Source organism: Nothobranchius furzeri, chromosome 5 (genome assembly GCF_043380555.1).
Source record: "Nothobranchius furzeri strain GRZ-AD chromosome 5, NfurGRZ-RIMD1, whole genome shotgun sequence".
NCBI lineage: Eukaryota > Metazoa > Chordata > Actinopteri > Cyprinodontiformes > Nothobranchiidae > Nothobranchius > Nothobranchius furzeri.
In genome coordinates, this window is record NC_091745.1 from 42,267,916 (window position 1) to 42,282,538 (window position 14,623).

At 42.5% G+C, this 14,623-nt stretch overlaps 1 protein-coding gene across 2 annotated transcripts in view; it reads left to right on the forward strand.

Moving 5' to 3' along the window:
• The window catches only part of LOC139069821 (transmembrane protein 65-like), a 68,485-nt gene that overhangs the window by 38,382 nt on the left and 15,480 nt on the right, over window positions 1–14,623 (forward strand). For both annotated transcript variants that reach the window (XM_070550800.1, XM_070550801.1), the window contains exons 3-5: window positions 6,455–6,499; window positions 8,174–8,241; window positions 8,834–8,888. In XM_070550800.1, the coding sequence (XP_070406901.1) occupies window positions 6,455–6,499; window positions 8,174–8,241; window positions 8,834–8,888 (168 nt within the window). The remainder of the gene's footprint in view (window positions 1–6,454; window positions 6,500–8,173; window positions 8,242–8,833; window positions 8,889–14,623) is intronic.

Genomic DNA, 14,623 nt, shown 5'->3' on the forward strand with positions numbered 1-14,623 from the left:
GTTATTGACTGGACTAACAGATGTTCCAAGCGGTTTCTGCTTCTTTTCATCAGTAAGTAAAATTATATTTCTGTACTTATTTTGCTGGTTGAGTGGAGGGAAATGCTGAGTCATTTAACTGCTTGGTCAAACAGCCGGGACCATTGACAACGGCGAACTCGCTGATCTTTGACCACGGTGGACTAGCGAAGCCCTCAGTCAGCTTACCTAGTTATGATTTTGTCACTAAGCAAGTCGGAGGTACCTTCACTTTGGAGTCGCTCTACCGTATTTTTCTTGCTAAAATCACGGGCTGTATCCACATTTTATTACCGTCTAGCTTCCTCCACATTTTACCAAGGAGTCTGTATCGCGTCATACCCCTGTCAAAACCCGTGCACGCGCATTGGGTCCACAGCGCGCGTGTGAACGGGACTCGCGAGCGAAAATATACATGGCAGCGCGCGTGTGAACGGGACTCGCGAGCGGAAATATACATGGCGAGAGGTCATTTGTGCACTGAGAGGGAGCAAACTGTGTCTGTGAGCGCACAAGGATGTGCACAAGTGACAAACCTGCGTGCGCGCGTGGTCAACGAGCACACGGCAGAGGAAAACGTGCGCGCGCGGCAGCCTCTGTGCGCGCTCGGCAGCCTCTCTGCGCGCTCGGTTTCTGACTCCTGCTCGCTCGGCTGTAAGGGTTTTGGCACTCTGGAGGCGTGGCCTGTGGCAGATCTTCTCTGTCCTCTGATTGGTTAGTGTACCCCGCACTTTACCCTCTACCTATCTATATAAAAAAGTCTGCTAGTCAAGTAGTCGCTGGCATAGCTCAGTTGGAAGAGCGGGTGACTCTCGCCCCGGAGGATCCAGGTTCGAGGCCGGGCAAGGAAAATGCAGTAGATGTCATGTTAATTTTTCTTAATTTCAGGTATTTTACAGTTGTGACCGTTCAACTGTCATTAAACGTCCGAATGTTTGCTGGGCAGTGTTTTAAAAAGTGCACATAAGCTAGATGGTTTTAACCATATAAAATTACATTTTTTGTGATACTGGAAAAATACATACTGAAATAAAACTACTGATTGAAAACTTTATGACTGTGGTTGTACAATATATGACTCACTAATACACTGCAAACTCCCTTAGAGTGGGGCTTCCAGAGAGAGAGAGAGAGAGAGAGAGAGAGAGAGAAAAGTTCTTGCCTCATTAATGAATTGTTTATTTTTTTCAGTATTTAATTGACAAATTATCCTTTCAAATAATTAATTGATGAGTTACATAATTGTCCATTTAGAATTGTTGAATGGACTGAGTCAAGTTTGGTGCACTTTATATATTTCAAAACATGTTTTTTTTTTTTTTTAATGATGCATATAAATAATTTAAATGTTAATTTAATGAAATATTTCTATTTTTTCATTACCTCACCCTTGTTTTGACAAAAACGGGACCTTGCTGGATAATATCATGGAGAAACTATTTGTTCACAGTACATGGCTCAGTGAGGATCTGTGTAAAGGAGGAGATACTCAGAAATCTGTCTGCAGATTGTTACAACCCAGACTGGAAGTGGCGGGCTGTAATAAGAAAGGAGACCAAACAGAGGAGTGGGGGTTCAACAACTGATTTATTTAACAAAAGTAAGGATTTACTAAAGCAAGTTAGTGAACAGAAAATGGCCAGTGAGGACTCTCCACCACACAGGAGAGACCCAGTGAAAGCAGAAAAACAGTAGGCTTTGTAGGCAGCACCACACCCTGAGCCCAGGTGCCTCCAAGGCTGCTTAACCAGCTGCCTACAACAGAAGAAAAACACAATTAAACACAAATGAAAACCCAATGAGACGGTGGGGGCATCACAACACGTTCAGGACTACCCAAACACCAGTAATTCTTGACTGCACTGATCTGAGGTGTCAATGGCCATATTCCCCTCTCTTCCAGAGTCATATATTTTCCTCAAGTTCAACTGCACTCTGAAGAGGCTCATTTGGATTGTGCCACATAGGCCAGTGACCTTTGTCTCAGCACTGTATGCTGGAACTATCAGCGACCAACCTGGGAATCTGGTGTGTTGAAAATGCTACAACTAGAGATGGTCATCTTGGTAGACAGGGGTTTCTGCATTGATGACATTGTGCCCTGCAAAGTGTACAGGCCAGCTTTCCTTTCTGGCAAACCTCAAATGTCTGCATGTAAAGTTATAGAAACAGAAGCCATAACATCTCTGAGTGCATGTGGAGCGCTCCATTCATCTGGTCCAAGAACACAAGCATTTTGATTGTTATTCCCCTCCTTGCATTTGTAAACAATCAGCTATATGCTGTGGTTTTTCTCCTTACCAACTTTTAAAATAGCCCACTAGTGAAGGCCTGGGCAAAGAAGCCTGATGTCTGAGAACCTCAACATATGTACGGCAACCATACTGTATATTTACACACTTTCATAAAGAAACTGCATATCAAGCTTTCATTCAGATGACCTTCAACAGTGCTGCACCCTGCTGAGGGACATCCGAGTAAAACCTTGAGATGGCCATTTTCTGTTCACTAACTTGCTTTAGTAAATCCTTACTTTTGTTAAATAAATCAGTTGTTGAACCCCCACTCCTCTGTTTGGTCTCCTTTCTTATTACAGCCCGCCACTTCCAGTCTGGGTTGTAACAATCTGCAGACAGATTTCTGAGTATCTCCTCCTTTACACAGATCCTCACTGAGCCATGTACTGTGAACAAATAGTTTCTCCATGATATTATCCAGCAAGGTCCCGTTTTTGTCAAAACAAGGGTGAGGTAATGAAAAAATAGAAATATTTCATTAAATTAACATTTAAATTATTTATATGCATCATTAAAATTAAAAAAAAACATGTTTTGAAATATATAAAGTGCACCAAACTTGACTCAGTCCATTCAACAATTCTAAATGGACAATTATGTAACTCATCAATTAATTATTTGAAAGGACAATTTGTCAATTAAATACTGAAAAAAATAAACAATTCATTAATGAGGCAAGAACTTTTCTCTCTCTGTCTCTCTCTCTGTCTCTCTCTCTCTCTCTCTCTCTCTCTCTCTCTCTCTGGAAGCCCCACTCTAAGGGAGTTTGCAGTGTATTAGTGAGTCATATATTGTACAACCACAGTCATAAAGTTTTCAATCAGTAGTTTTATTTCAGTATGTATTTTTCCAGTATCACAAAAAATGTAATTTTATATGGTTAAAACCATCTAGCTTATGTGCACTTTTTAAAACACTGCCCAGCAAACATTCGGACGTTTAATGACAGTTGAACGGTCACAACTGTAAAATACCTGAAATTAAGAAAAATTAACATGACATCTACTGCATTTTCCTTGCCCGGCCTCGAACCTGGATCCTCCAGGGCGAGAGTCACCCGCTCTTCCAACTGAGCTATGCCAGCGACTACTTGACTAGCAGACTTTTTTATATAGATAGGTAGAGGGTAAAGTGCGGGGTACACTAACCAATCAGAGGACAGAGAAGATCTGCCACAGGCCACGCCTCCAGAGTGCCAAAACCCTTACAGCCGAGCGAGCAGGAGTCAGAAACCGAGCGCGCAGAGAGGCTGCCGCGCGCGCACGTTTTCCTCTGCCGTGTGCTCGTTGACCACGCGCGCACGCAGGTTTCTCACTTGTGCACATCCTTGTGCGCTCACAGACACAGTTTGCTCCCTCTCAGTGCACAAATGACCTCTCGCCATGTATATTTCCGCTCGTGAGTCCCGTTCACACGCGCGCTGTGGACCCAATGCGCGTGCACGGGTTGTGGCACGCTTTAAACGCCATAAGTCTGGTATTACTGAGACTAATTTAAAAATGAAGACGTAAGCCTCAAGTGGCATTACCAAGCTGTTTGTTTGGACCATCTCCATTCAGAAACTGGATAACAAACACTATAACTAAAACAATAACAACACACGTAATATTAACAAGTTTTAAAAACACAGCTTATAAAAAGATGTTTTGTCTGAAAACCCAGCATATTTACCTTTTCAACCTCAATGCTTCAACCTCCAACTGCAGAAAAGCCGCTTTGATGAGCTTGTGGCACCAACATGGGTACTTTGATGCTAGTCGCGACGTCTGGGGAATGCTCTGCTGCTCCGACAGAGCGTGCATCTTTCGCTGTCAGCTTTTGTTTGCACAGATTACCTCATTAGTGGCTCTCCATTTAAGTTATCTTCGAACCAGAAATGCTCCCAAACTGCAGAACTTGTATTGTTTTTAGACACCAAGTCAGCTGGTGCGCGAGCTGCCATTGTTCTCTTGGCGCTACGTCCTCCACGCTGTCACGTGATTACATCACATTCATAAACCTTATGGAAAGTCTCCAAAAGTTGGACAAAGCATTTTAAACTATCTAAGTAAAACTGAAAATTCAACCACGCTTCTTTTTTTTACATTAAATAACTTTTTAAAAATCTTTTTTATTAATTTTTTGCTATTAGTTTTTTTATCCTTGCCTCTTACGTGCACTGGTTTTTGGGTTTTTTTTTTTTTTTTGTCATGATGGTATTGGAACTGATACCATTGCTTTCTTTTAACACCGACTGTATACGGTAATGCCATAATAACGCCCAAGCCTAGTCCATACCGAGGGGGAGAGCACAGCAGTTTTGTTTTTACAATAGTGGTTTCAATGACTAGGGAGTGCTAAAAGAAAACCAAAACTGCTGTGTTCCTTTAACCGACTGCCAGTACCGGAGTGTTTCTCCTACCATCTGAAGATTCACCGTAAAGGATTTTTTTACGGATCCAACCATCCTCCATACAATGCATGAGACCAAGTCAGTGCAGTCTGCTTTGTTGGAGCAGCGTATAGGTGGTGGGTAGGTCTGTGCAGGAAAGAACCTGGTTGTTGGGGACTTGGTCTTTACAGCTGATGCCAAGAATGTGGTGAAGAAAACGCATGTGTAAGATGTCCAGTTCCAGCTCTTGCTTGGCATAGATTGTCCAGGATTAGCTGCCATACAAGAGGGTGCTGCTCGTTCGGGTGTTGTACACCTCCATCTTGTTTGGAATGGTGAGTTTTTAGTGTTCCCCTAGACTCAATCTTCCTAGGGTTGTTGTAGTTGACTATCCCATGTGACGGCTGATGTCATCATCTATGGACAGAGTGTTGTTGAACCGAGGTATAGTTATTATGTGTGTAATAATGCATTTGTTGATTTACTTAATAATTCGACAACAGGTACGTAGCTTCAGTGAGTAAGTTGTGGAGATGATAAAACTAGCGACATAACTGATAGAACAGGTGGATAGCTGTTCATTTAATGCTCTAACCATCCCAGAATGAGCAGTAACAGGCTGAAGATGGTTTCTGTTTCCTCTGTGTGGAAATTATCTTCATTCCGGCCTGTATGGCCCTCTCTTCTAGTGGGATAATTGATGCTCGTGGAGCTGTGAGAATTTTCCAAATCACATAGCAGAAGATAATAGCTGTAAAACTGCTCAAAAGAGAACATGAATGAACAAGGCATCGAGAGATGAGTTTTGCCACCTGAACAGATGATGATGAATGCACTGAAGCATGTTCAGTAAAAGGGTTTTCAGTTTTCTGGGATGGGTGGGCAACACAAGGTTCGTAATCTGACTCCTGAGTCTGGAGAGGAGAGGAAGCAGAGGAGATGGAAGTAAGAAGAAGGCAGATCTAGGGCAGCTGCTGCAGTCACTGAAAGGATTTGTGCCATCAGATCTCTAGCTGCTCAGGTAATGACCTCACACCTGATGGTATTTCCTGTAATTGGCCACCTGTGTGTCACATTTCCCAGAGTCAGTAGCAATAGTTTACCTACTATTTACTTTCGTTAAATTATATATGAAGGTGTGTGTGTGCGCGTGCATGCGTGTGTGTTTTATTAGTTTTTGACGACTCCACTGGGAGTCAATTAACCTTCATCAGATGAAATCTCCAGCAGGCTGACTTTATCCTGCGGGGGTGAAATAACACCTGGAGTTGAGTGAACAGACTCCATCATGTGGATTTCCTCTGACCTTGGGCTCCTGCAGTCTAATTTAATAGAACCTGTGAAGGAAACCCCACCTTGTGTCTTCAGAGCTAGATAATAGGACTTCATCTTCAGTTTATATTAAATGCTGTCCCACCCTACGAAAACTATATTAGATGTCAGTCATCTGAAGAGAAGTGTCTCTCTTCTCCTCACGTCTCTGTTTGCCACCACAGACGCTCTGCAGATGATCGTTGTGCCAACATGTCTCCTCTGAGGTCCTGCTGGAAGCACAATTAGTATTTTCCGAAGCCACTTTTATTCTCATCCATGATTCTTTTTGGCAGAAATGCCCAAAAAGAACAAGCTGTTTCCCCGTCTTCCTCTCAGCCTACTGGTTTGCCATCTAAGCAGGTCATATTTAATGTGCTTTGTCATTTTATAAATGTGTCTGTTTTTCTCCATCATAGAGAAAACTTTTACTGATCCTTCTCTTTTTGTTTTCCAGGGCAGCTGGAAGTTGCGCCTCCCACTGCAGCCCAGTTAAGATATGGTAAGACGTTCACTTCTCTTTCATTCCCTGTGGATGGTGCAGAATGGGTACATGGAGTTATGGCTCAACATCTTTTACGTAGCTGATAAAATGTAATTACTGAGCCACATAATTCTCAGTTGATCTACTGGTAACATGTCTTTAAATAGCCATTATTGTAACTTGATTTGTGAGATCTGGTTCTGCATGTAAAGACAACAGATCAGTACCAGACAATCAGATGGTTTCATTTATTAAGCGGTTAGTTCTAGTTCCTCCTCATTTCCTATACTGGTTCATACGCCCACAGAGGAGATCTGTGTTACAATTACAGACTGTAGAGCAGTGGCGGCTTGTCCATAGGGGGCGCTAGGGCACCACACTCTCTGACTTGAAGGAAGGAAAAAAAAAGGAATAAAACTACAACATATATTCATATATCACCATATATGTGCTAGTTTTGCTTAATTGTGTGTGCCTACATGCAATCTAAATGATTTACTCATCATTTTAAATTTGAATTTTCCCCAACAGACTGACTGGTTTCACTCCTGGGGTGCTGGAAAATGTGCCCCTGAGCTGCAGCTAAACAGCCAATCACATTTGATTGCTATGGAGAAATGGTGAATTTTAAGCCAATCAGCATCAATAAATGTAATGCCTGTGGGGTGCTGGCTGACAGACCCCTGCTACTGGTGTATCTGAGTATTGCGCTGTAAGGTGTGCATGTTTTGATTGAGCAGATGATTAATTGAGAAACAAGCTGCTTGAGACTGAAAACTCAAGCTGGAACACATTCGCTGTGGCGTTGTTTCGATGAGCTTCGGCAACATCACCAGTTGTTTCCATCCAGTGTTGCATTAAACATTGATGATGGTAGTCTGACCGCTGCACAAAGCCTTCTCCAGCACGTCCCAAAGATTCTCAACGAGGTTAAGGTCTGGACTCTGTGGTGGCCGATCCATGTGTGAAGATGGTGTTTCATGCTCCCTGAACCACTCTTACTATTTGAGCCTGATGAATACTGGCATTGTCATCTTGGAATATGCCCATGCCATCAAGGAAGATGGAATAACCTGGTGGGGTATGACCACTTCACAAAGCTGGTCAGTCTTTGAGCAGTCTGGCGCTGATCCAGTCAGAACCTGCAGCTTTCACGCTATTAAATCTCACCTGGTCTCGAAACTGTTAAAGAACAGGTTAAACTAATTGGCCCAGTTCAGCAAGCTCCCTGGCACCACTCCCATTGTGTCCGGTGAAGAACTCTTCTATGTCTGTAGTAAATAAGGTGCAGCAATATTTTAAATTAGAGATGCATTTCACACTTCTTCTCCAGATCCTGATTTTTATTTCTCATCAGACAATCTTCTGAACTAACACCTTGGGGTTATTTCTGGGCTCTGCTCACAGCCGCAGCTCTCTTGTTCCATTTCACCTGACAGTTTTAGATCTAAACCATCACAAGGGTTGAAGCTGAACTGGAGCTGTGCAGGTTCATGATTTCTGCAGGTGACTGAATCCACTTTTAACTGAGCTATGATGACAGATAAAGGAAACAGAACTGCAGCAGGAATATTCATCATGACAGTTACTTCTTTTATAACAGAACAAACTGATAATACATTTAGGACCCTCATAGAAAGCTACTTCAGTCAGCTGTTGCCTGTTTTTCTAATGTTTTGTTTTTGTTTACAGTTCTGCTGCACAATGCGATCCCTTTTGTTGGATTTGGGTTCCTGGACAACTGCATCATGATTGTTGCTGTAAGTGTCAGCTTCAGAAAGAGCATTCAGGAAATGCGTAACAGAGTTATTGGATTTACAAAAATAGCAGTCAGAGGATAAAGAACTTTAATTATACCAGCTGCACTATAACAGCTAGTTCCGACCGAGTGATTTGATTGGTCAAGAGACTTTCCAAGAGTGCTGATATTGGATTATAACAGCACTGGGACTGTTTACAAACAGTATCACTCCTCTGTGCACAGGCGTTCTAACTGGTATTGTAGAAAATGTTTGTGTTGCCTAGCAACAGCCTTGTCTGTGTCTCCGTTTCGTGTTGGGACTATTTGTGTTGGCGGAGCCTAATAAATGATTAAATAAATGAACAAGTCATCTGTTGTTGCTTATTGTTGTTATAAAAATTAAATGAGCAGGTGGAACTGTTGTATACAAGCAATATGACACAAGAGGGAGTGCGTTGTTGCTGAATATCAGCACTGGTGTGATTCGGTCGTAGGCATGAGGCCACACCTTGGTACTACTCTGAACATAAACGATGAATTGCAGCTGTGCACAGATGTTCATAAAAATGTACATTTTAAGCAAGGTGTGTGTGTGTGTGTGTGTTTTCCAGGGCACGCAGATCGAGTTGTCCATCGGCGTGGTTCTCGGTATTTCCACTATGGCAGGTGAGAAGAGATAATCTCAGGTATTGTTATTCCTGTTGTAGTTTTCCTTGGATTATCTTGGTTACAGACTCATATTGTAAAATTCTCTCAGAATATTGTCCAAACAAGACCCCATATTTTAGTGCTCCCCGATTGGCTCATTCTGGTCACATGACACGGCTGTAAAAAGACAGAGAACACGGATGTATCTCTGAATGTCGTGGCGCTGCCGTTCTGCATTACAGACTGTTTCTGTGCACACCACACTTTTCCAACACAGCTCTAAACACATATCACACGTTTACAAGCAGCGTAAGAAAACCAGACTATTGCCTTCGTTTCAGTGAAGTTGGACTTTTAAAATGCATGGAAACGCATTAGCCTGGCTGCTTCTAATCGAGCTGAAGGTGCCAGATAATGCGGTTGGAAACTACATTTCTCTGCATGTAAACGGCTCAGTCAAGCTGTGACTGGCTGGGCACTCCCCTTTTGGAAGTGACAAGCAGTCTTCTGATATCGTCAACCACAATAGTAACACCATCAAACAGTAAGTACCTACCAAATCAGCTGTGCTGCAGCGTTGTTGTTGTGCATATCCTGTTTTTACACATCTGCTTCACTCCCGCCAGCATTTGTTTACTGTTTGGCCCAATCTCTATTCTCGCACTTGAAGTCCCTGGGGACTTCAGCAAAGTGCACTTGGAGAAAGTGCGCTGTAAGGCTTCGAGTGCGTAGTACACAACTGTGCAAATAATTGCAGGATTGAGACAGGGAGCATTGCGTCATTGATCGCAACGTATGCCGGAATGCTGGTTGCTGATATTTTCTCAAAAACCTTTACAACAGCCTAACAGTTATTTGAAATAAATTTACGTTTATTGCTGCTTTGTCTAAAAGTTTTAGAGCATCAACTAATCGTCCCAAAATGAACTAATTTCATTAGAAAATACATATTTTCAAAACAGAAACTTGAGCCTTTTCTCATGTAGCAATGACTTGTGACTTGCCCGAGGTCCGCATCGCTGCGGACTTGGGTGAAGTGCAGATTAATGGCGCAATGGGGGCGTGGTCAACTTTCACACTTGAGAATCGGGACACCCTACACACTCGTAGTCCTAGCCGGGAACGCGCAATTGAAGAGTGCAAGTGCGAGTATTGAGATTGGGCCATTTTGTTGCTGTAGGCTAACCGGCAGAATACCGAGAGGAAAGGGCGCATGTCGCCACCTACTGTAGGGGAGTGGAACAAACTTCATTTGAGAGTTCAGTTTTCTAACATACATGTAAACTAGGATAAAGGCTCCCACTCTGATTATTGTTGCAGATCGACTCAGCTGTGCATGTAAACACACTGACTGACAGAGGCACTCCCACCAACATTCATGTCGCTCCATTTTAAGCTAATTCTGCAGCTGCTTGAGATTTAGATTTATGTTATTTTCACTCATTCATTTTCTGAATAGCTCATCCTTTTTGTTAGGGTTGTGGAGAACTGGTAAGTAGCTCCAGCAGTCATCAGGTGAGAGGAGAGGGCCACCCTGGACAGGTCGCCATTCCACCACAGAAACTAAAGACACAAACTCAATAGGGACCATTGAGGGGCACCAGATAGCCTGACACGCATGTTTTTGGTCTGTGGGAGGAAACATGCTAAGTACATGCAGCTTGGAGTCTAAACTGTAACCTTTTTGCTTCAACGTAACATTACCAACCACACCATTGTGCAGACCTGCAGGGGCGGATTTAGGACTGAAGAAGATCCGGGGCTTAACACACACGCGCGCGCACACACACGCATGCGCGCACACACGTGACACGCACTAGTCAACATCATATATATATATATCTTGTACCACATAATGTTTAATCTGAAGCTACATATTCAGCATATTCAGGGCAGAGTATTGTTCCTGTTAGTGTTTAGTGTGAGATGATAGTGAATATTCCCTTTCTTTCTCCAACAACTTTACCTGATAGTAAGCTAACTTTAGGCAAACCAGCAGCACAACAAATATTTTCAAATAAGACTCACAAACCTGAGTCAACACCAGTCTCATCAGAGCTGGGGTTCTGTCGTTGTACTTTTGGTCTAAAAAAACGTCCTTATATCCATCTTCACTCATGCGTTTCAGACAGAGACTGCAGAAGCCAGCTGCTGAAGGGCTTCTCTTCAGTCTCAGGTAAACTGTATACTGACTAAGTAGCCTAGTGGTAGAGTGTCTGCCCTGAGATCGGGAGATCAGGGGTTCGACTCCTGGTCGGGTCATACCAAAGATTTTGAGAAAAATGGGACCCAATGCCTCCCTGCTTGACACTCAGCATTGGATTGGGGGGTTAAACCACCAAATAGTTCCCGAGCGCGGCGTGTCTGCAACTCAGGGGATGGGTCAAAATCGGAGAATAAATTTCACCACACACCTGTGTGTGTGACGACTAAATGGGACTTTACAAACTACTGCCAGCTGCGCCCTCTCTGTGTGACTTTGGTACTGCATGTTACTTCCGCGATTTAGATCCGGGGCTTATCATGAAAGATCCGGGGCTTCAGCCCAAGTAGCCGGGCCTAACGCCGCCCCTGCAGACCTGTGATATTTTTGCCAAGTTATTTTGCTTCTGTTGTATTATTGTCCATTTAAAAGCCTTTCTAATAAACCTGCACACAAATTATCAGCGAAAGCGAAATGGTCCAGAACACACAAAGGCTTTCACAGGTTTCAGTAGAATCTGCTGAGACCAAGTTTAGCATCATTAACACATTCTGCTTGCCCACAGTCAAACCGTGAAGCTCCAATCAAAAAGCTCACAATGATTCCACAGTTTTTTCTTTAAAATACACACTTTGATGTGATGTCACATTAGAAATCTAGTGGTGAAGGAAATATCCTCGTCGTAGCTCATACCAACGTAATCCCATACAACCCAATTAATCCTGCTTTTCCTTGAAATTACCCCAAACATATTCCCTGTAATTTACGTTAAATTATTTCATATTTACAGTTTTTCATTACCTCGCCTGTTCCATAGGTCCACTCCAGACACTGTTGTGTTGTTGTTTGAGGAATCAGCCAGTTTGAACATATCAGCAGAGAAAACTGATTTTAGCAGGGTTGCTCTTGAAGACATTCCCATTTTCACTTTTACACACATAAGTATTGTGAGTGCATCCTGCCAAAGCGGACAATAAATGAATTAAAACAATGAATGTGGCAATAAAACTGTAAAAAAAAAAAAAAAGGTGCAGGCTTTTTAAGGTTTGTGGGAATTTCCTGGGAGCTGATTGGTTAACACAGATTCTCATGGTTGACCGATCATTATTTAAACCAACGGTAGAAGCACAGTCTCATTACCATACACTTGAGGGGAAAATGTGAGGAAAATTCTAAATAAATCCATCGATAGACAGCTGGAAATAAATACATGCGGGAATAATTTCAATACTTATTTATTTACAAAATTGTTTACTTTCCTTATATATATTTGATATTTTTCCAAAACATTTTTACTTATTTGGTAATTTCCTAATTTTTTTTTCCATATATTAAAATGAGTAAATAAATAAATTGTAAATCATTGTGAGCTTTTTGGTTAATTATTTTATTTTCCTCATTAGTCTGTTGTAGTTTTAGTATTACCAGCTTTGAATGGAGCAGTTTAATTAGCAGCCATTAAAAATGCACAACCCTACAATCCAACAGGAAAAGGTCATACCTGAAAGAGAGCAGATATTTAACCCGGTGCAGAGTGATTTATCACACGTGTCAGTCTCTGCTGAAAACCACTAATCACTTAGTTGAATAGAAAATGCGTCTCAGGCAGTTTGATGAAGATTGAAGCTGGAACTTTAACGGTTTGTTGTTCATTTGCTCTAATTTACTCTGACGCAGTGGTGTAAAAACTTCAAAACAAGACTTAATCTGTTAAAGAAGTGAGCGGTTTCTGATGAAAGCAGCCATTATTAAAGATGCATGTTTCTCCTGAGGCCCCACAAGTCGGAGTATTAGATTCATTCATGTTTTATCACCTTCCTAACAGAAACAAAGGCATTGGAGAGTCAAAGATGCTGTTTTGTTTTGAAACAACTAAAAGCTGCTTTTAGGGCCACCTCATGTTGGATTAGAACTTCTCCATGATCCCTGTGACCTGTTAAAATCTGGCTGGATTTACAGGTGAAGCTGGAACAATTAGAATATCGTTCATCTAAAGGCTTAGGAACCCTTTGCAGGTGTTATGGAGTCAGTTGATTAGAGTGTGATACTTTGAGTCTAGAAGATTGAACCTTTTCACAATATTCTAATATTCTGAGATTTAGTGGGGTTTTCATCAGTAAGTCATAATCATCACAATTATAACAAATAAAGGTTTGAAATATCTGGCTTTGCGTGGAATATATTATATAGGTGGATTACTGAAATGAATTAACTCATGCCCCACACTCTAATTTTCCAATTTCACCTGAATATTTGTGAAACCTCAACATGTAAATTAAATTAAATAAATTTTTTTTATTGCCAAATTATGACAAGACTCGTCTCAAGGCACTTCACAAAGTAAACGTTCCAATTGAGTTCAGTTCATTATCCCAATTCGTTAAAAGTTTCCTATGTGAGGAAACTCAGCAGATTGCATCGAGTCACTGACTTGTGTCTGTGACTTTACAGCAGTCCCCTTACTAAGCAAGCATGAAGCAACAGTGGAGAGGAAAACTCCCTTTTAGAAGGGAGAAACCGCCAACATAATCTGGTAAAGGTTATCATTATGCTGCTACCTGACTGCTACCTCAATTTTCTAGACTGCAGCCTTTGACACTGTTGACCATCACCTGCTACTGGAGGTGGAGAGGCTGGGTAGGCCTATCAGGATCTGCTCTGGAGTGGTTCTCCTCTTATCTTTCTGAGCGCTCCTTTTCTGTGGCCGTCTCCAAGTTTAGGTCCTCCACCACCTCTCTTACCCATGGTGTCCCACAAGGTTCTGTGCTGGGGCCTCTGCTCTTCCTCCTCTATCTGCTTCCTCTTCAGCGCATCCTGAGCTCCTTCAAAGGAATCTCCTACCATCTTTATGCAGATGACATCCAACTGTACATCTCCTTTAAGCCCCATGAGATGTCTAAGCTGCAGCTGTTTCACACCTGCTTAGACTCTATCAAAACCTGGATGGTGGGAGCTTTCTTCAGCTGAATGAAGATAAGACTGAGATCCTCATCTGTGCCCCAGACAAGCTGGTTCCCAAAGTCAGAGACTCTCTTGGTCAGCTTGCTTCTCACACCAAACCATCTGTCAGGAATCTTGGTGTGACCTTTGACCCAGCTCTCACCCTGGATTCTCATGTCAGTTCTCTTGTTCGCTCTTCCTTCTTCCATCTCAGGAACATTGTTAAGCTGAGTCCCATTCTGTCCCGCTCTGAACTTGAGACAGTTCTCCACACCTTCATCTCCTCACGCTTAGACTACTGTAACTCTCTTTTCACGTGTCTGAGCAGAACCTCCCTGAACCGTCTACAGGTGGTTCAGAATGCCTGTGCTCGGCTTCTGACCAAGTCCTCCAAACACACCCACATCACCCTGCTTCTCCTCCAGCTTCACTGGCTGCCAGTCAACTTCAGGGTTCATTTGAAGATCCTGGTTCTGGTCTATAGGGCCTTACATGGACAAGCACCATCTTACATTGGTGATCTTCTTAGTCCCTACACCCCCAGCAGGTCCCTGAGGTCCAGTGATCAAAGCCTACTGGTTGTGCAGCACCAGGCTAAAGACCAAAGGTG